The 25604-nt window shown below is 38.9% G+C and overlaps 1 protein-coding gene across 2 annotated transcripts in view; it reads right to left on the bottom strand.

Moving 5' to 3' along the window:
• PTBP1 (polypyrimidine tract binding protein 1) overlaps nt 1-25604 on the bottom strand; it is a 42469-nt gene that overhangs the window by 4295 nt on the left and 12570 nt on the right. For both annotated transcript variants that reach the window (XM_070943596.1, XM_070943599.1), the window contains exons 3-14: nt 24635-24710; nt 21824-21996; nt 21478-21624; nt 16248-16418; nt 14958-15068; nt 13663-13837; nt 11306-11383; nt 9601-9749; nt 6013-6046; nt 5454-5546; nt 3119-3335; nt 111-188 (exon numbers count right to left, since the gene is read on the bottom strand). In XM_070943596.1, coding sequence (XP_070799697.1) covers nt 111-188; nt 3119-3335; nt 5454-5546; nt 6013-6046; nt 9601-9749; nt 11306-11383; nt 13663-13837; nt 14958-15068; nt 16248-16418; nt 21478-21624; nt 21824-21996; nt 24635-24710 — 1502 coding nt within the window. The remainder of the gene's footprint in view (nt 1-110; nt 189-3118; nt 3336-5453; nt 5547-6012; nt 6047-9600; nt 9750-11305; nt 11384-13662; nt 13838-14957; nt 15069-16247; nt 16419-21477; nt 21625-21823; nt 21997-24634; nt 24711-25604) is intronic.

The raw sequence follows: 25604 nt of genomic DNA, 5'->3' as shown, positions 1-25604 counted from the left end.
AAACAGAAACCTTCAGAGGAACAGGCAATCCTCAAGCATGAAGCAGAAAAGCATTCAAGGAAACCACTGACTGTCCTCCTCCCTTCTCCAGGGAAACTAAGGCCACTTACTGGAAGAATTTGAAGCCTTTCACCATCCCACCGTTGCTTGAGAAGAGCAGCTTGAGATCGTCTTCTATTATTGAAGGCCTGGAGCAGGAGGAACAATTGGGCACAAATTGAACAATGGGAGACTGGGATTTCAGATTCTCCCCCCCCCCCCAATGTGGAATCCTTGCTTCATTTCTGCAAACATCAACAAGTATCATTCCAACATCATTTATTTCTAATCACAATTCTATGATTTATAGAATCATCAGTCATTAACAGAAAAAGGCATCCAATTAATTTTCCCACTCTGATATAGACCAATGATATCAGCAAGCTACATACAAACAAGGCAATTTACCAGTTATCATGACCAAGGAGGAGGTATCTTCCACCTTCCGGACATATACCAACTGCTCCAAGGCAAATTCAGAGTGCGATCACCTGGATGTGGTAAGCCTGTTCCAAGTGGGACAAGCTCACAGACATCATGGAGGCCATTAATTTCTGAGCTATCCTGAACTTGTCACATTGCATTTTTTTTGTAAAGTTTTTTTTTTACTTTTTAAACACACAAACACACATATTAAACATCTTTTCTGAACAGAATATTGGCCCGGTCTTAAATTTGTACAAATTTTTGTTCTTCTTTAACACAATTTTATACAGTCAGGTCCAGAAATATTGGGACATCGACACAATTCTAACATCTTTGGCTCTATACACCACCACAATGGAATTGGAATGAAACAAACAAACACAATGTCCGTTAACTGCAGACTGTCAGCTTTAATTTGAGGGTATGTACATCCAACTCAGGTGAACGGGTGTAGGACTTACAGCAGTTTGTATATGTGCCTCCCACTTGTTAAGGGACCAAAAGTAATGGGACAATTGGCTTCTCAGCTGTTCCATGGCCAGGTGTGTGATATTCCCTCATTACCTCAATTACAATGTGCAGATAAAAGGCCCAGAGTTCATTTCAAGTGTGCTATTTGCATTGGGAATCTGTTGCTGTCAACTCTCAAGATGAGATCCAAAGAGCTGTCACTATCAGTGAAGCAAGCCATCATTAGGCTGAAGAAACAAAACAAACCCATCAGAGAGATAGCAAGAACATTAGGCGTGGCCAAAACAACTGTTTGAAACATTCTCAAAAAGAAGGAATGCACTGGTGAGCTCAGCAACACCAAAAGACCTGGGAGACCATGGAAAACAAGTGTGGTGGATGACCGAAGAATTCTTTCCCTGGTGAAGAAAACACCTTTCACAACAGTTGGCCAGATCAAGAACACTCTCCAGGAGGTAGGTGTATGTGTATTCACCAGAGTGAATACAGAGGGTTCACCACAAGATGTAAACCACTGGTGAGCTTCAAAAACAGGAAGGCCAGATTAGAGTTTGCCAAACAACATCTAACAAAGCCTTCACAGTTCTGGAACAAGATCCTATGGACAGATGAGACCAAGATCAACTTGTACCAGAGTGATGGGAAGAGAAGAGTGTGGAGAAGGAAAGGAATTGCTCATGATCCTAAGCATACCACCTCATCAGTGAAGCATGGTGGTGGTAGTGTCATGGCGTGGGCATGTATGGCTGCCAATGGAACTGGTTCTCTTGTATTTATTGATGATGTGACTGCTGACAAAAGCAGCAGGATGAATTCTGAAGTGTTTTGGGCAATATTATCTGCTCACATTCAGCCAAATGCTGCAGAACTCATTGGACGGCACTTCACAGTGCAGATGGACAATGACCCAAAGCATACTGCAAAAGCAACCAAAGAGTTTTTGAAGGGACAGAAGTGGAATGTTATGCAATGGCCAAGTCAATCACCTGACCTGAATCCCATTGAGCATGCATTTCACTTGCTGAAGACAAAACTGAAGGGAAAATGCCCCAAGAACAAGCAGGAACTGAAGACAGTTGCAGTAGAGGCCTGGCAGAGAATCACCAGGGATGAAACCCAGCGTCTGGTGATGTCTATGCGTTCCATACTTCAGGCTGTGATTGACTGCAAAGGATTTGCAACCAAGTATTAAGAAGGGAAAGTTTGATTTATGATTATTATTCTGTCCCATTACTTTTGGTCCCTTAACAAGTGGGAGGCACATATGCAAACTGCTGTAAGTCCTACACCGTTCACCTGAGTTGGATGTACATACCCTCAAATTAAAGCTGACAGTCTGCAGTTAACGCACATTGTGTTTGTTTCGTTCCAACTCCATTGTGGTGGTGTATAGAGCCAAAGATGTTAGAATTGTGTCGATGTCCCAATATTTCTGGACCTGACTGTATGTTCAATTTTTATCATAGCATTTATTCTAATTTTAAAAAACCAATATTACCCTTCAGTCACATTGCATTTGAGGTACATGACAAACTCACATAATAAGGATACCCAAAAATAAAAAATACAGGGCTACTTGTTACTTAAGGTATTTAGGTACTATGCTCAAAATTAATAAGAACCTGTTTTAATTAAGGAATCTCATTTCCCCCAAATAATCTGTGTGAAGGCTACAGCACTGGGCAAAGCTAGAACATGAAGTATTAACGGCCCATTTCTTCTCTCCTTGTCTCTGAAGCTGACACCTTTCTCTCAAACAGCAAACTATCATAGAAAGATTAGATAATCCTTGCTAGGGGACTGAACTGATTACTTATACATTGCATCTGAAACTGTTGCTCTTGCCCCAAATACAGGGCCTCAGGGATCTGATCTTTATCAGCCACCACTGTGTGAGCACAAAATCTCATCTGAGATTCAGTATATCTGAGATCAATGGGAGAGCAGACAAGGGAGAGCTGAATAAATGGAGAACATGTAGGATCTTCTCTGCTGATAGAAATCCACTTATCAAGTTGATATGCTTGAAGCCCTAAAAAAAAGTATTATATGATAAAAGTCATGACATTAACTGTGAGTATTGCTGGTATGAGTTGCTCTTAGACCTGAAAACAAACAAGCAAATTAACCGAACTACTGTTACCTTAGGACGGCACTACTTGAACACAAGTAGACTACTTACGGAATATTGGAGAGGTGAAGAGTGGCAGAAGGGGGAAAGATGTTTTGAAAGTTCTTGGAACCCGGTTTCTTAAAGCGATGAAGAGGGGAGTTGCCATAATCCTTGGTCAGCCCTTGGTCTTCCTGTCCTTCACGGGGCAACTGCACTGTCTGATGTTTTGACAGAGTTATGCGGATGGGCTTCCCGTGAAGCTTTTGACCATTGAGATGGCTCATGGCTGCCAAAAATGGAGAAAAAGGAGAATAACCTATAGTAGTTTGGCTTTCAGTGCAAATTCAAATGCATTATTTAATGGACTTGTACAAACCTCTCCACCACCAGGTACAAAAGTTCTACTTTCAATACAGCATAGCACTTAATTTGTCAAGAAATAAAACTCTGCTGACTTAAACCTCATTGCATAAGACCTTGGTTCAGACAATGCCAAAATCCCTTAGCTGTGCTATTCTCATAGGACAGTCAAAGGGTTCTTGAAAGTCATACATAGACACAAAACTTGAGGAATGGGTTTAATAAGAAAATACAAGTTGTCCTTAACTTACAACCATTCACTGAACATCCAAAATTACAGTGGTGCTTATGATTTTTGCAGCTTCCTTAGTCACATGATTAAAATTCAGCTCTTGGCAACTGGCCATGTATTTATATCAGCTGCAATGGCCCAGGGTCATGTGACTGCTGTTTGTGATCTTCCTGGCCAGCTTCTGGTAGGCAAAGTCAATGGGGAAGCCAGATTTGCTTAATAACTGCACAATTCACTTAACAACTACAGTGATTTGCTTAACAACTGTGGCAAAAAAGTCATAAAATTGAATGTGACTCATTTAACAACCACTTTGCTTAGTAACAGAAATTCTAGTCCCAATTGTGGTTATAAGTTAAAGACTACTGTATTCTGTCCACTATAAATGCCCCTTGGAAAAAGAAATTATTTTTAAAAAAATAGCAATAAGGAATGCCATCTTCCCTTTCTGTGGCTTTCACCATATGATTCGGGATCCTTCTGCCCCACTTTTTTTCTCTTAAAAATCTTTTTTTTAAATATATATTTAGGCAGTAACCTTAAGAATGATTAAGCCATCCTGAGAGCCTATAGTTGAAGAGGAGAAGAATAAAAATGCTTTAGGTAATGAAAAAATTCTAAGTGGTATTCTCTCAAGGATAAGCAATAAGGTTCATTGTTGAATTCAGAGCTAAGTCTATTTTTCTGCCATCAAGACAAGAGGATAAATTGGTATGGATGGAACATAGCTTACGTAGTACACTGCTCTAGGCTAAAAGAATGACATTTTTCGCATGTCGTTATTTTGCAGTGTTAACCTGATTCTTGGGGTGGAATCATCAATAGGATTAGATTCCTAGCTGAAAAACCTGTTCATGGAAGAATGCAGAGAATCGGTTCCTACATTTCCATCACTCAACTGAAAGATGTGAGTTTCAAAATGTATGTTAACAAATCTAATTTCTGATCTGGACAGGTAACAGCTTTCATAATGCTCTGCAATTCTTAAGATGAAAAAATATATGTTACAGCTATGTATTGCCACAAGGCTTAATGATATAAAAGACACAGAAAAACCCTGAAAAGCTTCAAAAGGGAAACCTTTCAGGATTATGTGATGCTTTTTATGATTTATATGCAAGACTGTTGCCAGTCAGATAATGTCAGTACACTAGATTTAATAGAAATTAATTTTCTGTGCTATTACTGTATTTCTTCACTGAGGTGTTATCACTAATGTTTAAGAAGATCCAAAGTAAAACACATCCTTTGGACCCAGCTCAGTCAAAGCCTTGCTGTTGCCAGTGGGAACCATGACAGCTTTGCAAGACAAAGAAAAGGCATGACATTTTATAGATGCACCTGACAAACAGGGTGGAGGATGGGAATGTAAGACCAAAGCACTTTCTCACTTTGGTCCTGAATACCTGCACCTCCTTAAATATGCCTGATGCACAAGACTATTTCAACCTCAAAAAACATATGCATGCCAAAACATAGAAAGACTGCAGAATTATTTTGGTCAACTAAGAAAAAAATACCCCACTAACCATAATGCATTAAAGAAAAATATGCATATAAGTGTAACCTCTCTGGGAAAAGTATGAACAAAAAAGCATTTTACTTCTTAACTTCTTTAAACATTAAGGCTGATTAAGGAAACACAACATTTAGTTGGAGAAGCATAAAGATTTCTATGTATTATATATAAAATGTATGATAATCTGCTTTTAATAAAATGAGTTTCAGCAAAAACAAAAACAAAAAAACCACAAAACAATAGATCCATTTTATTCACCACAGAAAAAAAATAATTAAAAAGTGTATATTTACCCAGTTGAGATTGATTGCCATCTGCCATTTGAACCAAGGCATTCTCCTTTTTATTGAACAAAATCTTCACTCTTTGTACATCACCATATACCCCTTAGGGAAGTCAGCAAAAAAAAAAAAAAAAAAAAAAAGCAAGTATTCAGAAAGAAACTTTACTTATCTCAAATTCATCCAAGACCCATTCAAACCCCAGACTGTTTTCACTCCACTTAAAAGTTGCTTTATTCTGCTGAGGATAAATCTGATCAGCAACAGAAAACTGGAGCAATTCTTTGGAGTACTGTATTTATAAGCATACTGGGGAGCACCCAACAAAATGCCAACTGCCGACAGCAGAGCTGAGATGAACCATTTCACATGCTATCTGTTCCTGAACTGCCCAACTGACATGCAAAGCAATCAAAACCATGCACAACAGGTAAATGAAACTAAACCAGCACAAATTTCGTAACTGGAGCATTCAACTAACGGCAAACCCTCCCTCAACCACACTTGCTTTCCCCAAAGTAAAATCTCAAAATGAAAAAAGGTAATAAAAAAAGTGTGAATGATAACATACCGAAAAGAATAAAGAGGCATTGGGGTGTAACTCTCTTTAGAGAACAGCAGAGCAAGGCAGCGGAGGGACAGGGAAGAGGTAAGGAATCGGAGGGGAGAGTGAAGGTTGCGCAAATCGTCGACAACGAAGGAAAGGTAGAGTCCCCGCAGGAAATGGCGAAATTGGTTGATGGATGATGAAGTTTTCAAGATGGTTAATATTGAAGGGCAAGTTGGTTTCCGAAGAGCAGGAAGGTTTTTTTTTTTTTTTGAGGGGGGCATTTTTATATATATGTATATATATTTGTTTCAAGCAACAACAGGAAGCAGAAGTACCGTGCAGTCAGTTGGCAAAGAAATTCCGGATCAGGGAGAAGGGGAGGAAAAAAAATATTGAGGGATGGGGTGGAGAGAAAAGAAAAAAAGTAGCAAAAAACAGGTCAGTAAATACATAAAAGAAATATGTCGTGTTCCATCAGTAAAGATTTATAGATTTCTAAAACATACAACACTTTCAACAGAAAAAAAAAACTAGTTAATAGGTTTTTTTTAACCTAGTGGAACACAACAATAAAAGAAGAGCACTTTACTTAAGTAAGATATAACTAAGAAGGAGAGGCAGTATTGCAACAGAGTGACTAAAGGGCATGATGGCAAGGTTCAGGACAGTGCCAAGAAACAGAGGCAGAGGCCCATTTAAAGCTCCAAAGAAAAACCTGCCAAGGACTCCCATCAGCTTTCTAAAGCAGAAGTGTTTACTTAGTTCTACCTTTAAACAACCCTGGAGAGGTTTTCAAGCAACGGGTGAAAAGGTTCTCTCTTCAATCTCAAGTTTTAAGCTTCTCTCCAAAATCTGGTGGGAACTGATTATTGTGAGAAACGTTAAGGCCCCAAGGAGTCATTGGTTTTAAATCTATATCTTTCTCTTAAGATAATTATCATCTGCTGAAAGTTAAAACAATCTGGCTTTAAATTCAGACTAATCTGGCATCAAATGTATACCAAACTGAAGTAAAATCCAGCTTTAACCTGGGCGAGGGCGGGATTCTTCTTTCCCCACCAGATATTTAGGTAAAGCTCCAGCTATGACAACGTTGCTGCCGAACTAAATCTAGCCCAATTTCTCCTTGTAGATTCTTCTACCTGAGAAATAGTATCTCAAGAACACCCTATATTCATAATAAAGTAAATGGGTGGCACAAAGGTGCCTTGAGTGGTCTTTCTAAAACCCAAAGTGTGAAGCAGCATTGTGCACACTGCATTTGAGATATACAACCTTGATACCCTAAAATGTCGATATACCAACTGACAGGCACACTTTGGTAGCACTTTAGCTTGAGGCTGCAGGCAACATTTATAAATCAAGAGTGATCAATACAAAACCCGACAAAAGTCTGAGAATCCATACTAGTCTACATCTCCTCAGCCACAATAGTTTGCCAGTCTCCTGTCTCTTATATATAGTTTCCAAAACTGGCGAAAGGGGGGGGGGGAAGGAGAGGGAGAGTATGAGTCCCTCTGGAGAATACTGCCTCTCAACTGTATGCACAGATTAAGTTTCTATAACACTGATTATACAAGCAATGAAAAATAAAAAGTTGAAGTCGTTAGTTCAGCTTCACTAGAGATATTTGTAGCTTCTAGCCCAAAAAAAGAAGCTGGATGAATGAGTAAAATAAAACACACAAAGAGGCATGAAATCAGTTGCTCAGCAATACTCACTTAGGCATATCTACTGAGTAAAATAGTCTCAGAATTTTGGTTGTACCGTTTCTCAAAGATATACTAACTAAAAAGCGCTACAGAGTATTTTTCATGCAGATCTGAGGTCAGAGGTGCTAAATCGAAGATGCAAAAAGAGATCCAATCAATTTCATAGTAACTTGTATTTTTGGTATGCTCAACCAGTATTCAGCTCTTTCGAATTCAGTTCCAGACATTTATTTTCCCTCTATTTTCAGAAGCACCTGCTTCAGCTATCCTTTTCTAATTTTAAAGAATTTACCTACTCATTTTCTGATCTCTACAAAAAATATTTTTTATTAAAACTGTAGAGATATCTGATTGCTAGGACAATATAGGATAGAATATGCTTCCACTCTGACGCAATTTGAGTTAAATCCGTAACAAGTTTATTAGGAATTTCCTCCTATTATGTTACTGAACATGAAAAAGGATTGAACAATAGTGTGCCTGATGCTACAGTCTTCACTTAAGTTCATTAATTGCTTACTCACTTCAGGAGACTCTGTAGCCATCAATCAGGTGCTTGAATGCTTAATTTTTATTTTGGAAAGAGAGTAAGAAAATGCTCAGGGAGAATTGAAACATTTTATTACTGCATCCTCCTTTTACTACAATTATCCAAGCCCCCTCTAGGATCTCAAATTAGGGCATTTGCTCTGTAACTAATCATCCATGCCAAATTTTTCCTACTGAAAAAGAGAGATCTGCTATCAGAATTCTAGCAATTCATAGGATTCCAGAGGGTCCTGGAATGAACTGAGTATTGCTGGCAAAATCTCATGTCCTGAAAAGAATAGTTATAGTGGATAGGTAAAAACAACAAAATGGTTAATTTCCTATTAATTTTCCAATTGATAATTCTTTCATCCATCCCTCTGCAGTAGAGCTTCTTACATAATTAATGTAAGCAGAAATTTAACTTTTAAGCATAGCTTTAAGCACTGGGGTTCAAGCAGTAAGCTCACCGCAGAGGCAAAACTGAATGTAATTTCTACTTCTTCAGTAACCCACTTCAAAGTCCAAGTGGATTTATTGAATTACATCCTTTGTGCAGAAGATCGTTTAACATGCCTTCAAGGTCCATTTTAAGGCAGCCAAATGTTTCAATCAAAAAGGGGAGAAAGTTAAATGGAACTGAAAATGTAAAATTATTTAAGAAGTTAAAGAACAGAATAAGGCACACAATTTTAAAGAATTTTGGTAAAGGAAAATGTATCAATGCACATCAAAGAAAATACATACTTGGCAAAAGATAAAATGAAGCTAAGCTGGCAGGGGAGGCAAAGATCAAGGCACCCATAAAGAGGACAGAATGAACACTGTCACTCCAACTGCAGGGTTTGAAAGTTACAACATGCCAAGGGGAGGACTACAGGGTTTTTGCTGTGGTGAGGAAGACCCAAGTAGAGACAAAACCAATAGGGTAAAAAGTACAGTGGAAAATTTCACAATGAAATGGTCTTAAAATTTTGCTTTGGGGAGTGAGAGCAGGCCAGCAAACACTTTGGCTCACATCAAGGGAGGAGCAACGATGTTAAGCCTTCCACCCACAGCCCATCAACTATCCAAACGCAGATGAGTGTGCCTACAGCTATTCTGGACGACAACTTCTAAGGCATACAACTGCCACCATGGTTGAGGGCAAGGTAGCGTAGTCCATGCCCCTTATTTCCTTTTGAATCAGCTGCTGGACTTTGATTTTAGACACTCCATTTCGGGGAGGAAAAAAATTCAGCATTTGAAGCTTCAGCACAAGATTTTTGGGGGAAGGAATAGTTGAGAGAGAAGCAAGGTCAGAAATTGGAAGGAAGCAAAAAATAAATGAGATAAGTTGGATAGAAAAGATTACAAGGCTTCCACTAACCTCTGGGTTCAAATTGCTAACCAGCAGAACAGAGTTCCCTGCCCCGGTAAGGCCGGGAATACCAAGCCGTCCTGCGGCAGCTGCGGCTGCTGCGGCTGATGGGATAGCCAAAGGAGCAAGTGCTCCATGTACATTTGGAACTGAGAGGCCTGAAAAAATTAAAAAGTATTAACCAGTAGAGTCCATAGCACATTCCCTGCTACGGCTTGCAGTGGAAATAAGGACCTTTGACCAACATGTTTCTTAAAAGAAGTACTTTTAGTGTACATTTTCTTTCATTCAGGGACCCAGAAACCAGATACGCTTGAACATTAATGGGCTGAAGCATCTCCAGTTCTGGCATTGCTCAGGACTCTGCTCTCAGCTTCCGACAGAGGGAATAAGCCTTGTGGGGCTGCATTTGGCTCTCCTTGGGTGATGTGAGAATCAGACAACTGCTTTTAAACAAGTTCTGCAAAATTTCATAGGCTTATTTAAGCAAAGTCACTGGGGGGAAGGGGAAGCAGGAAGGGAGATGACACACAAAGCAGTGCATTTGTACGTTTTTTTCACCAAGGCATGCTGGAAGTGCCTCATTCTTTTTTATCATGCAGGTATTAAAACCATAATTATGTACATTCCAGTCACTGACAAATGACATCATCCCAATACAAGCATCTAAACACGAGCTTATTCCATTGTATCAAAAGCACATAATCCTGAAGGGCACATAAGAGTCATTTACCTCCTTTGTCCATTAGAACAGGGATTATTGTGTGGGAATATGAATAGTTCTGCCTTATTTGTTTTTTATAGGATCAATGGGAGGAAAAGTATGTATATCTTGCAAGGATTATCAGTGTGTGCTTCAAATATTTATTTATTTATTTATTTATTTCAATTTATATGCCGCCTTTCTCCGGAGACTCAGGGCAGCTATATTCCCTTCCAAGCACTACATCCAGCAAAATTTAACAGTAAAAAAATCCATCAAAAGTTATTAACAGAAATTTTACACTTGAGACATTAAAATTATTAGAATTTCTACACTGGCTCGCGGTTGACTCAGCCTTCCATCCTTCCGAGGTGGGTAAAATGCGGACTCAGATTGTTGGGGACAATATGCTGGCTTTGTAAACTGCTTAGAGGGCTGTAAAGCACTATGAAGCGGTATATAAATCCAATTGCTATTGCAAATCTCAAATCTAAGACTTTTCAGCCTCTTCCCTTCCTATCAACTATAAAATCAACATACCCATGTGCTTTCCTCAAGGTAAAATACATTGTGTTCAGATAGACTGAAATGTTGCCACAGCCTAGCTATCTAAGCAAACTCTTTTTAATTAATGTATTGCCTTTATGGTGTCCATACTGTAAATCAACCTGAATGTTTTTATCTTACTAGGACAAAATGTTCCAAGCAAATGTTGAAACAAAAATGATATATAATGCACATTCTCATTAGGATCTAAGCCACTACATGTAAGAAGACTTTGGGCACATTGAAAACCCACTACTGGAACTAAGGACATATGTTAGTACAATTTCCATGGTGACAAGGATCATCACAGAATATAGGAACCTTATGAGCCTGTGGTCATAGATTTCTCAAATGGTGCTGATTACTATTCCCAATCTTCTACTAGCATTTAGGAGTCCAAAATAAGAGGGAGGAGGAAGGGCAATGGTACAACAAAACTGTGAGCAATGTTTAAAGAAACAGTACCTGCAGCTTGAGGAATTGCAAAAGCAGGAGGGAAGCCAGCTCCTGTATAAGGAGAGGCTGAAATGATCCCTGGAGCACCTACAAAATAGAAAAGATTGGTTAGTTCATTAGACATGACAAACTCCAGTTATCTGTACTAGGGTACATTTTAACCAAGGTATCTCACTGCATCTCTCTCTCTCTGCCTCTCACAATCCCTATTTTGAAAAACATACAAGTCTCACTCCCCTGAACTAACATCCTAGGAGCTGTGGTGGCACAGTGGTTAGAATGCAGTATTGCAGGCTAATTCAACTCACTGCCAGGAGTTCGATCCTCACCCACTCAGCCTTCCATCCTTCAGAGGTCGGTAAAATGAGGACCTAGATTGTTGGGGGCAATTATGCTGACTCTATAAAACCGCTTAGAGAGGGTTGTAAAGCGCTATGAAGTGGTATATAAGTCTAAGTGCTATTGCTATCCTCATCTGGATCAATATTTCAGACTTGTCCCTTCACAAAAAGGTGTGGGCAGATAAAGTTTAATAAACTGTCATTGCCAGCAGGACAACTGGTTTCCAATATTTGTTAATTGACAAGATGGTAACTTCTCTGCACTGCATAAGATTTACAAATTTTCTTAGAGGCAACTGAACTAATTTAACTGTTTTAATTGTTCAAACTGTTCATAGTTTCCTTTTGGATTGGGTATTCTGATAACCGTTCGTGTAAATTATAAATAAAGCTTAATTACCTTTTTCTTCACAGGTATTTGTAAAACTAGAAATGCTAGAATTTCTGTGGGGAATGCCTGGAAAGCTGTATTATAAACAGGTACATTTGACAAGTAAATTTGCTTCATAAGGCGAGAAAATCAGAAATCTCTGTATTCTTTTTTAGAGCAAAATAGAATGCTTGGAACAACTTTTGACATTTTAAATCTGCAAAGTAAATTTCCATGATACAGAGTTCACTCTGCCAATTATTTCCAGTAAAGGCTTCTGCCCACTAATTTTACCTTAAATGTGTCACATGATTTTTTTACTCTTCATAAACAGTTGTCTCACAGGAAATGAAGGAAATTCCCCAGTCTTTTCTTTCCTGATCAATAGAGCCTCAGGTGCCTCTAGAACACCACTCAACACATGGCTCTAAGAGAACTTGATACATCTTTTACATCAAGGGATTTTTATGTATGCAAAAGGAGGAAGACATATGAAAGGCTTAACTGTACTGAGTCTATTTATGAATGATAATATAACTTAAACATTTTATTTCATTTGTTGTTTGCTGTTCTTAGTGATTGATTCCCACAACGTCAAATAATTTACTAAGACTGTTAGTAAATTATTACTATTATAGTAATAATTTTAGTATTTGTACTAAATACTAATTTACTAATAATGTTAGTAAATTATTACTATTACTACTAATAATAAAATATTACTATTATTCTTCTCTTCCTTACTAGTATCAATCTCTTCCCACTTATTACTATAACCATTTTGCTTGTATCTTTCAATTTATATTTTTTATTTGTTTCCTAGTACAATTTGATAGCTTATTAGTAATCTTGACTATCACTAAGTCTTTTATCTTTTTATTCTTGATGAATGTATTTTATTCTCCTTATGTACACTGAGAGCATATACACCAAAGACAAATTCCTTGTGTGTCACACAAGGCCAATAAAGAACTCTATTAAAATTCTATTCTCTTATTAACTATTTAATTGTTGGATTTGGATATTATTATTTTCACCTACTAACAAGTGAAAAAAAATACAACCTTTTACTTAACAGTCACAACTGGGAATTTTAGTAGGTAAGTAATGGTTGTTAAATGAGTTATTGTGTGATTGGACCCATTTTATGACTTCTTTTTAAAAGGGTCATCATGGTCACTAAACAAATTTGGCTTCCCCAATTAACTTTGCCTGTTGGAAGCTGGTTGAGAAGGGCACAAATTGCAATCACTTGACTGTAAGATGCTGCAACTACTATAAATGCAAGCCAGTTGCAAAACACCCAAACACATGGCCATAGGGAGCTGCAATGGTTGTAATTCATTTTTCCTGAGGCCATTGAAACTTTGAACTGTTGGTAAATGAACAGTTGTAAGTTGTGGACTATCTGTACCTAGTTGTTTAGGATAACATAATGCCACAAGCTAGCAGAACATGGAAAGGAAGCTTGTAGCTACATTAGCACTTTGTGTTTGTCATCTTTCTGTCCTTACAAGCACTGTGTAAAGTAGAGTGATCTGATAGGAGGAAGAAAAGATGAAGTGGGCTGCCTAATTTGCCAGTTAATTATTGCTAAGAAGAAATAAAGATTATCCCAGATTTCCCAGTTAAAATTTTCCTGCTCAATCCCTTACCAAAAGCAGCTGCCATGGTCTGATCAAGGGAAGGTTGGTTGTCTCCAGAAGGCAGGTCTGGCCTGGTATAATCTCTGCTCTTATCGTTGTTGTATTTTACATTGAGGCTTGTGAGCTTGGAAAAGTCAATGCGGAGGGTGCAGCAAGCATTGTAGATGTTCTGCCCATCAAGAGACTATAGAAAACCAAAGCAGAGTACATCTAAGTCAAGCAAGTTACTTCAGGGGAAAAAAATTCTATACACTCCACATCCATCCAATGTATAATCTTAAGAGAGGAAGTCTTAAGAGAGTGCCCATACAATTGTTTGCAAAGACTTGACAGTTACATTTAGATGAACATGAAGATTAAATCTTTAAATCTCTGAGTAATGTACATTATAATGTAATACAATGCTGTAGCTAAAATTTAATCTAGAACAATCCTAGATTAACATGTCTTAGGTCCGGGGTATTTGCAGGACCATCTTGTACCCGCCTCCCACCATCCTGTTCGATCTCACAGGGCTGCCCTCCTCAGGGTACCGTCGGCCAGACAATGTCAGCGACATCCAGGGGTAGAGCGTTCTCTGTGGGCGCCCCTGTCCTCTGGAACGAGTTACCCACCGAGCTTCGGATGGCACCTGATCTCCGGTCCTTCCATCGGGACTTAAAGACCTGTCTGTTTCAACAAACGGGTTGACCTTGATCCTTGGGTATGTCTTATTTTGTTTGTTGTTTTAACTGGGTTTTAATCATTTTGAACTTTTATTATTTTATGTTTTTAACTTGTGTTCGCCGCCCTGAGTCCTTAGGGAGAAGGGCGGGATATACATTTTTGGTAAATAAATAAATAAATAAATCCTGTATTCCTCTGGAAAGAGTACACAGGAGCAGGCAATGTCTCAGAGGATGGAAATCAGTAGCACTCCTTGTTCTGCTTTTCCAACAATGCCTTTCCCTGCTATGTAGTTTTAGCAAGATTTCCTTCTTACTAGTGTTAAGGGATATGTACTATTCCTTACCTGGTTAAAGTAATTATATTTTTTCAGATTTAAGCCCTTTCAAAATTAACATCCCAATTAACAACTTAAAACTCTTATGTTTAAAACTTAAGACCTAATTCATAAAATTTGCATGATCTCTTTAATTTTCTAAAACTCACAACATTCCTCTAAGTCACCCAAAATGTCCCAGACAGTACTAGTCATAATGGTTTTAGTTTGGTCCTGCTGCATAGGCTTGCTTCTTGTAATATATTTGTATAATATGTTGAAGACATTATAGACTGGAAACAGAAACAAGAAAAGAACTCACCAATTTGGCATGCTGGGCACTCACAGGGTCTGCATATTGCAAGAGTGCTTGAAACTGGTTGTTCTTGGTAAATGTGATTATTTTCAGCACTGTCCCAAATTTGGAGAAAATCTGTGTTCGCACAAAACATAAAGAAGTCATAAAGTGATTGCTTCCAAGACTTTTCTGCAAGTGTGAAATAGGTTGGGGAATGATAACAACTTAACACAACAGAATTGCACCACAAACTTCCACTTCCAGAGGAAAAAGCCAAAAGATTCAAACATGTAAAGGAGCTAGTGACAAATTCTTTTTGAGGAAGAAGTTACATTACGTAAGTCATCTTTGCCCAGTCTCAAGGGACAGATCACATTTTTTGCAATTCCATCTTGAATTTAGCAACTCTAGGTGGCACTAGAGATACAGTAAAAAGAAACCTTGTAGGCCTCTTTCCCAAAATTTCCTTCATTTTGCATGCAGTGAACCAATCGCTTCTTCCAGAGCAAAGCCTGCTTGTAAACATTTACAGAAGCATGATCCCCGTGCTTTGCTTTCTGATAATATTTTAGAAAGACTGGAGAATTTTTTTTAACATAGCCACACAGTGGTTTGGATTCAATCTACAAAAGATACATCAATACATCTGAAGATTGGTTTTTTGTGATCTAAGCAAAAACCATTAGCTTCCTTAAGGTATTGCAGAGAGGTGCCACATTTGAGACCTTTTATGTTCAAAAACATGTTCCAGGGATTAAATCCAAAGTGTTCCACAGTCCTTGTGAAACAATGTCTAATATATGTAGCAATGCCATATTAACTGATAAGGACACAGGAACTCTTATTTTCATGGGCACGTGCCAGAGTTTTATCCAAAAGGCGTATCAGAATTTTTCCCTAATGCACCCGTAGTGAATAAACATGAATTACACATGGTAACTAGAACAATGTTCCTCAAACTGAAGGTGTCTGTAGTGCAATTCCCAATAAGTCCCAATAAGCATGATAAATGGTAAAAATAGAAGCTAGAATCAATTATTTGGTAGGAGAAAGCAAGGTTAGAGGACCTAGATCTAACACAAAAGCAGCTTTTGGACCTCAAGAATCCAATCTATTTTATAAGGATGGGAATAAAAATAATGCCTTGTAAGTAAGAATATACTGTATATGCTCCTAATCTAAGCAAATGTCAGAAAAAAACAGCGTGAGGGTTAAAGAAAGAAACCATAAGTAGTCATGCCACTTGTGGCACAAGTTATCACAGCTAATTCTCTGCCACATGCTGGCCATTGAAAGCTGGAAGTCACATCTCACCTGATGGAGGACATCTAGAGTAACAGGATAGAAGAGGTTTTCCACAATGATCCTCAGGACTGGGCTCTGACCAGCCATGGCCATACCAGCATCCACAGCTGCAGCAGAAGCAGACAGTGCCAGATTCCCAGACTGGACAGAATTGACTGCTTGCAAGGCGGCTTGAGCACGCTATGGAATCAAACGTTTTAATGCATCAATAAAGTAATAAACAGAAAAAAGCACATATCCATTATCCTATACTAGCAAAATTATTTTCTTTCAAATTCTCTCAAATGTGACATTCAGTTGCTACTTTATGAAGAAAAAAATTCTAGAGATGTTGTCTTGCGATTCTGCCCTTTATGAAAGGATGATTCACAACAAATTATTAGGAAGAAGCTGGGTAATCTGCTCTTCATATAAGATAAAAGGTTTTTCAATGAGTGCAGATATGCAAACATAAAAAAAATCCAGAATACAGCAACAGGTAGTCCTCACTTAACAATGTTCATTAGGACCAGAATTTTCATCACTAAGCAATGCGACATTATGTGATAGCATCACTTAGTGACGGCAATCCAATTCCCATCAGTGAAGATGGCAGGTCATTAAGAGAGGACCTCAGATGACCAGGAATTGCAACTTCCTGCCAGCTGCCAACAAACAAAGTTAATGGAGAAGCCGGAAAGTCCCAGTCACAACAAGCCTTTTCTTAGGTGGCTTGTAAACAGCCCAATGGGTGAACAGTGCTGCGGCATAGCACAAACATAGCCAGGCAACTATGTGTAGACTATAGAGTGTGGGCAGGGATGTGGGTGTGCACTACAGAGTACAAGATCCCTGGGATCTTATTTTGTCTGGTGAGGCTCCTTGGAAGAAAAACCTATGGGAGAGGGAGCAACCTTACCTGCTAGCTTCCCCATTGACTTTGCTTGTGGGAAGTCAGCAGGTAAGATTGTAGATGGTAATCACCAAAGCCACGGGATGCTGCAATCATCGTAAGCCATCATAAGATGGCTGTTTAAACTACTACTCATTCAGTGCTGTCACTGAATGAGCGGTTGTTAACCAAGGACTACCTGTGTTTCGCCTTAGCAATAATTATGAGATTAGCTGCAATACAATGTTTCCATGGTTAATGAATTTTTAAAAAGGCTGTAGTATAGGTCTAGCCCACTAAATCCCATTAAACCTAGGAAAACCTGCAGTCATATACATGTTTATTTAACACAGTAGCTATAAAACAAGACTCCAATCCAAATTATTGCGTCTAGCAAGAATTACTTTATTACAGGGGTTCCCCAACCTGCACGCTGTCGCCCACTACTGGGCTGTGGCCTATTCGCAACTGGGTCACATGAGTGGTGGGCTGGCGCATGCACGAGTGGTGGGCACCAACACTCACAGCCCAATTCTTGTCTGCTACTCACAAATGAAGATTGCAAAAGGAAACACTGCTTTTTTTATTAGATATCCCCCGATAAGCTTCTCCCAGCCTGTCATTTTTGTATTAACAATGTAAGAGTAATATCGACCGTTACTTCCTAACCTCAGAAAAATACTATGCAATTTGTTTTTTAGACCTCTTATGTCAGTAAAATCATAAGTCATTTTTTTGTTTCACACATAAGTCTCCAAATGATTTCCAGTCAGTGTAAATGTAGATAACAACTTCACATCCAAATAATTTGATAGGACTTTAATTAGTTTTTCTTTAATGTCTTCAGCAGAAACCTCTGGAATAGCTACAAGTCTTAAAGAAAACGTCTCAATTACAAGTCAGATTATCTAGTTCTCTTTGTAATTCTGTCTACAACTTCTGTTACTCTTCAAAATTTCCACTTCATCATTAATTTGTGTTATGTCTCCAGCACTTGTTTTACAGTTTCCCATCTTCTAGACTTATGTCATCTCTTCATCTTTACAAATCTTTCATCCATTTTTTTCAAAAGCTGTCAATTTAGTAGCAAGTGACTCAGCTAAACTACTCATTTTATGAAGCAAATCAGATATGATTCCTCTTTCTGCAGGTTGCTATAATGATCCTCCTCTCTCCTCTATTCTTTTGAAGTAGTTGCCATTATGGTATTATAATCCAAAAATAAAAATGTCCCAAACAAGGGAAAACGAAAGGTAAACTTCCCCTCTCCTTTCTCCCTTTTTTTAATCTTCCTGTGCCTTTAATACTTTAGACTCTAATGGTACTCTGTAGCTACAATCAGTATCACAATCCACATCCCCATAGTTACGGTCAACATCACAGCCTGGGTCATGTCATGCTTCTTTTGTAAAATCCACCAAATGTCTGCATTCTTTAATAATAAACAAAACATATTCCCACGAAGGTCGAGTTCGTTTGTCTTATTGAATTCCAATTTATTCAAAAGCACTTTCACTAAAAAAAAAAATCAAAATAACTGTTCCCTTTATCTGTTTCAAACTTTCTTACTTAACTCCTTGTTAAGCTTTTTGCCAGAAATTCTTAAGTCCTTAGCACTTTTTTTTTTTGCTTTGTAATGCAGAAATGACAACTCACCAAATGGAATCTTATTCTGCTGCCCAGAAAATCTCTCTTTAGCTGTAAATTAATTAGATCCAAAAACAATTAAGAAATGTGGTCCAGCTGAACTTTATGTCCGTATAGGCTATATTACAGTTGTGAGCTGAGATGGAATCCCTCAACATGAGCAGCAGCTGTCCAGAGTTCAAAATGGGCGATCTCACAATTCTTCCTTTGTCCAGAGAGCCAGCATTCATCCTCTGGCTGCTGTTCTCCACCACAATGTCGTCCCCACTCCTTTAGAGATGCCTAGTTCACCGTGACCCTCACTGGAAGCCTTACCCATATTATTTTGTTTTTCCCAAAATCAAGAACAAAGCATTCACAATGCCAAACTATGGCTGACGTGAAACAATTCAGAATTGAAGCATGATGGTTTGTTTTCAGCGCAAGATACTTTTTCATTTCATACACATCCCCATTAAAGATTCTGTCCTGATCCAATTGTAGTGTATTCACCCAGTGAATCATCCTCCTTGACCAGGCCTGTCAAATTGTTGGCCCATGGGCCGGATACATCATGTGCAGGCCACACCTACCCCAGCTCCGCAAAGACAAAAATGTTGTGATATGTCACGTGACATGATTGAGTTTGACACCTGTGCTCTTGACTATTATTTTACTCCTTGGAGGGTAGAGCCGAGGATTTTGTTCAATATCTGTATGACAAAATCACTCAGATTCGGGAAGATCTGGACTCCGACTGGGTAGTCTCAGGGGGAGGGACTGGGGCAGGTCTTGAGAATGTTATCTGGGATGAGTTTGATCCTGTGACCCCTGAGGACGTGGACAGGATTCTGGGTAGAATGAACGCAACCACTTGTTTATTGGACCCGTGTCTCTCCTGGTTAGTGCTGGCTTCTCGGGAGGTGACACGAGGCTGGTTCCAGGGGATTATAAATGCTTCGTTGGGTGAGGGTGTCTTTCCTGCCACCTTGAAAGAGGCGGTGGTGAGGCCTCTCCTCAAGAAGCCTTCCCTGGACCCGGCAATGTTGGTAAATTATCGTCCGGTCTCCAACCTTCGTTTTGTGGTGAAGGTTGTTGAGAGTGTGGTTGTGCAACAGCTCCCCCAGCACCTGGATGAAACGATGTATCTGGATCCGTTCCAGTCAGGTTTCAGGCCCGGGTACAGCACGGAAACGGCATTGGTCGCGTTGGTTGATGATCTCTGGAGGGCTCGGGACAGGAGGTGCTCCTCTGTCCTGGTCCTGTTAGATCTCTCAGCGGCTTTTGATACCATCGACCATGGTATCATGCTGCACCGGTTGGAAGAGTTAGGGGTGGGAGGCACTGTGTTGTGGTGGTTCTCCTCCTTTCTCTCTGACCGGTCGCAGTCTGTGTTGACAGGGGGACAGAGGTCGACCCCGAGGCCCCTCATATGTGGGGTGCCGCAAGGGTCGGTCCTCTCGCCTCTCCTGTTCAACATTTATGTGAAGCTGCTGGGCGAGGTCATCCGTGGTTTCGGGGTGGAGTACCATCAGTACACTGACGACACCCAGCTGTACATCTCCACCCCGGATCACCCCAACGATGCCCTTGAAGTGATGTCCCGGTTCCTGGAGGCCGTACGAATCTGGATGGGGAGGAACAGGCTCAGGCTCAACCCATCCAAGACCGAGTGGCTGTGGTTTCCGACGTCCCGATATAGTCAGTTGGCGCCATCACTGACTATTGGGGCAAATCATTGGCCCCCATGGAGAGGGCTCGCAACTTGGGCGTCCTCCTGGATTCATGGCTGTATTTAGAAGAGTACTTGACGGCCGTGACCGGGAGGATTTTTCATCAGGTTCGCCTGATTCGCCAGTTGCGTCCCTTTCTGGATCGGGACTCCTTACGCACGGTCACTCATGCTCTTGTCACCTCCCGCCTGGACTATTGCAATGCTCTCTACATGGGGCTCCCCTTGAAGAGCACCCAGAGGCTCCAACTGGCGCAGAGTGCGGCTGCGCGGGTGGTAATGGGAGCGACATGGCGCTCCCATGTAACACCTCTCCTGCGCGAGCTGCACTGGCTCCTGGTGGTCTTCCGGGTGCGCTTCAAGATTTTGGTTACCACTTTTAAAGCTCTCCATGGCTTAGGACCTGGTTATCTACGGGACCGCCTACTACCACCAATAGCCTCCCACCGGTCAGTACGCTCTCATAGAGAGGGACTCCTCCGGGTGCTGTCAGCCAAACAGTGTCGACTGGCAGCCCCTAGGGGGAGAGCCTTCTCTGTGGGGGCACCTACCGTCTGGAATGAGCTCCCCCCGGAGAATCCCGGATCTGCGCACCTTCCGCTGTGCTGTGAAGACCTTTTTATACCACCAGGCGGGCTTGGCCTAATCTCTTCCCTCTTTTTAATATGTAAATTTTAATCTGTTTTTAAATTATTGGGGTGTTTTAATCTGTCTGGGCCAAAATGATTTAATTTGATTTTATCTGGTTTTTAAATTTTTTGTATCTATGTATTTTATTGTTTGGCTGTTCACCGCCCTGAGTCCTTCGGGAGTAGGGCGGTATACAAATCAAATAAACTAAATTAAACTAAACTTAATTATTTCTTCAAATTTGTTATAGCTGCCTGACTCCAATGGGCTCTATCACATGTCCTATTGACTATTATTTCTTTCCCTGTCCTTACAAATCCAAATTGTGGTATAACATGTTCGAAAGTATAAAATCTGTAATATTATAAATTTTGACTCACTGCCTGGTTTGGAGAATTATCTGTCTTCAATTCTTTGTGATTAGAAAATTGGATGTAGATCTGCTGACTCCGGAGGACAGGAGCAATTGTGGTGTAGTAGCTCACCATAGTATTAGCTGCTTCTTCTGTGTTCATTTCTATAAAAGCCTGGTATTATAAGGAACAAAAAAAATTATATTGCATTTGCACAAAGATTTCTAACTACAATCTGGTAAATCAATTTTTAAAAAACTGTCTCTATTCTCATATAGGCAGATAAGCCTTTAAATACAAAATAGAATCAAAGTTTCGGCGTAGCTAAACTAAATTTTATTTAAAAATAAAATAAAATCTGAAAATGGCTTACCTGATTTTTTCCTTTTAACATTAATAAGTTTGTGACCTTCCCAAAGGGCAATCCCAAGGAAATAACCTCAGCTTCTGTCACGTCACTAGGTAATTTACGGATATGGATTACTCGTGATGGAACTCCTGCACTTCTGCTGTCACCTTTGAATTTTTTGCTATCATTTCCATTGGCTACAAAAAGATTACACAATAGGTAGTTTCTGATATAATCAAGACAAATAGTGCATTTATCACAGACTAGAAATTGAACACAAGATGAGAAAAAGTTGGTCACTTCACTGCTTCTGTTCAAAAGACTACTATATAGCAACTTCCCTTTTAAGAAAATCTAGCAAGCCTGATCATATTATAAATTAATTGGCTCCAAACACTGCAGTGCAGTTTGCTAGATTATAGCAGAAATGCACAATCTGATGCCCACCAGTGTATCTGCATACATCTCCCATCAATTTTCCATTTTTAAAAGCCTATACTCACATTTAAAAACTGGTATGGAACATCAAATTAACCATTACAGTAAATACATCTCTCCAAAACAACTATTTCCAAAAGTTCCCTAGGGCTTTATTATTCATAAGATTTACAGGCATCTTTTTAGAAAATAAAATGGCAGGTAGTTGTTTTACTTTGGCATAAAAAGCAAAGTTAAATTACAGTGCTACAGGATATCCTGGAGTCTAATGGAGTCATGGATATTAATTTTGCACACTATTTAGGTTATTCTCCCCAGTGCAGCCATTTTGTAAATGTATAAATCAACTCATAATAGTATGTGATGAAAACTGTATGACACAATTTCAAGTTTCCAAATATGCACATCAGCAAAACTGTTACTTATAGAACAGACTAATTTATTCTAATGAGATTGCTTAATATAGTTAATTATATTGACATAGCCATATAAGTACAGTATATACAAAAGTAATCCAGTAAACTTCTACTTCAAGTTTTGCTACCAGCAGTCACCGTAGTAGCTTGTACACTGTAATAACCTATATACTGATAATCATAAAATTACCTTACCTTACTCATAATTTAAACTCAGATGGGAATTTCACCTCCTACATAGCTTTACCTCCATGTCTGTTTGCTGTACAGCAACTTGCAACCAAGAGTAGCAATTTAAGACTGGCAACCAATGGTGCTTTAGAACTATTACATACAGCATAAGAACATGTTCACTAGCTAATCACCTAGCCCTAATAACAACTATTTCATAATGCTTCCATAATCACACAGTTGATCAATACAATAGCATTTTTATACTCCAACAGAGTTGGGCATGAGGCACTTAAGCATATGTTGCAATCCAAAGATATCATGATCTAGACAGCGAGGGCAACTTTATAATTTCATTTTACTTTTAATTCAGTCGCCTAGTTTTTTTTTTTAATTTTAAAACAAACTTTATTCATTCTTAAAAAACATTTAAAACAAATATTAAAAAAAACATACAAGTTTCTCTTAATCAAAAACAAAATTACATATACAGTATATATACAGTACTCAACTTCATCTATTGACTACTTTCTATTATTATATATACATATATACATACACAGTGACTTATTTCCTTTTCTATCTATCTAGTTCTAATAGCAAATAGAAAGCAAACAAGCAAAACAAGGCAAGCAAACAAGCAAAAATAAGCAATTTATAACTTAATAAGCTAATTAGTTGATCCAGAATGCAATGGTGCCAGGAGTGATGGGCATGCCCCAGTATGTCCATGTTGCACCACTGCTTCACTATTATCAGGTGGTTTCCAGGTACAGTTCAAGGTCTGGTTATCACTTTTAAAGGCCCTTTGGGATACTGCATTGGATTATTTGAAAGACCATCTACTCCCATGGTTTCTGCCTAACTGGCAAGATCAGGCAGAGTTGGTGAGCTAGATGCCATCCAGTATCTAGATCTAGAAAGGGTGTTCTCTGTCACGAAATCTGCCTTCTGGAACAATATTCCCCCCCCAAAAAATTTCTGTAACCACCTCCCTGATTTTTCAAACTTCTTTCAAAACTTGGTCTTGGGGTCAGGAGGTTGTAGAACTGCTATTGATTGTATTTTGTATTACTTGATGTGTGCTGTGTCTGGACATGCTTTTTTTGTTTTCTATCCTTTAAGCCGCCCAGTGTTGAGCAATCTATTAAATAAGTAAATTTAAATAAATAAATAATTTAAATAATTTAAATAATTTAAATAAATAAATAAATAAATAAATAAATAAATAATGCCAGACCAGTAAATATTGACTGGCTTTGTAAAACATGGTTAAATATTCAGAAAAATATCATTCTGCAGCAATAGATTTGCTACATAATGCCCAAAAGCTAGTCTTAAGAAGAAACTCTGATGAAACAAGACTGTAGGCACAACAGTGAAGGTCAGGAGAACAAAACCAAAATAAAAATCTCCAGTACACTTCAAACAAATACTATTCAGTTGCAGACATCGGAAAGTAGTCTTTATACGGTGATCTTACCAGTGTGTGTCACATATTCAGGAAATAACCCTTACACGAAGACAAGTCCATTTTGCAATAATTTCCTTTTTTCTGCAAATGGCTGTTACTTGCTCTTCTAAGCTATGCAAAATATTTCATCTGCATTAATCACCTATATAAAACTTGAGACATTATTTCAGGTGTCAGCACTAGGGAACTTAGACTGCTGAAACCCTTTAATAAATGGCAGCAAAAGCTCCTTTGGAGCCAGTTGCTACCTAAGAAGTTCAGGTTGCCTTAGAGGTCAATTTCCCCTGGCAAGTAAATGCTAAAGAAATGTTAAATTCTTGGGGCTATCAGTGTTACCTGCAGAAGCAGAGTTGCTGCTCATGATAAAGGGTCCGTTAGTGACACAAGTAGAAAAAAGTTCGTCAGATCCCCGCTGAAAGAGAAACAGAAAGGGAAAAAAAAGTAAGTTGACAGCACTTTGCTAATTTCTATTCAGGTGCTATGAAAACAAGAATTAAAAGTGGTAGAGAAACTGAGATGGGTGGAGAAAGTAAAAGGAAAGCTTGATATTCCACTCAACCCTACATATAATGGGATCAGCAACAACATGTTAAGAATCATACAAGCAAGGAACAGAGCAACTCCAACAGTGCCCATAACCAAGAGTAAGATTTATATTCTGAAAATATAAGAAAAGAAACAATTTATTTGAATGATTGTTTAGACTGCAGCCTTCCTCTTTTAAAGCAAAGGAACTACAAAGAGCCATAGCTTGGCTTTGCAACATGAAGGTAAAGTCAAGCCTTGCAATTCAATCCACTTTGAAACAATTTTTATTTGAGTGAAATATTAGTGAAATAGTAGGATACTACTCCCATATGAAAAAGGAAATAGATTCTTAGATGGACAGCAAACCAATTAAAGCATGTGAAATTGAGTTCTTTCTCAAAATGCATTTTTCAAAAGCAGCATCTTTTGCCCCAAAGGTGACAGGAAAAAGGGGAAGGCATTTATGGGGCACGGTGACTCTTGCTTTATTGATAAGAAGGCCAGGGGGTTAAGTCTTCAGGTGCAAATGAGTCTGGCAACATTTTTTGAGTTCAAGCTTTTTCTCAGGCAGAAAGCTTGGCATTATCCACCTCTTATTGTAAGAGGAATACCTATCTAATTTAGCAGAAATTTGGACAAAGCTTGATATAGTCAATCAGATTGGTGAGATATCTAAATTGCAGCTGAAGCTTAGAGGTTACATGCCACATGTTTGCAAAAATATTTCTCTAGACGGTCTTCATTTGAGAAAGTATTGTAGTTAGAAGACAGATAAGGG

Source organism: Pituophis catenifer, unplaced genomic scaffold, assembly GCF_029215685.1.
Source record: "Pituophis catenifer annectens isolate HBS135680 unplaced genomic scaffold, rPitCat1.0.hap2 SCAF_1, whole genome shotgun sequence".
NCBI classification, from domain to species: domain Eukaryota; kingdom Metazoa; phylum Chordata; class Lepidosauria; order Squamata; family Colubridae; genus Pituophis; species Pituophis catenifer.
The sequence above is the reverse complement of the archived record's forward strand: the minus strand, read 5'-3'. Positions and strand labels throughout refer to the sequence as shown.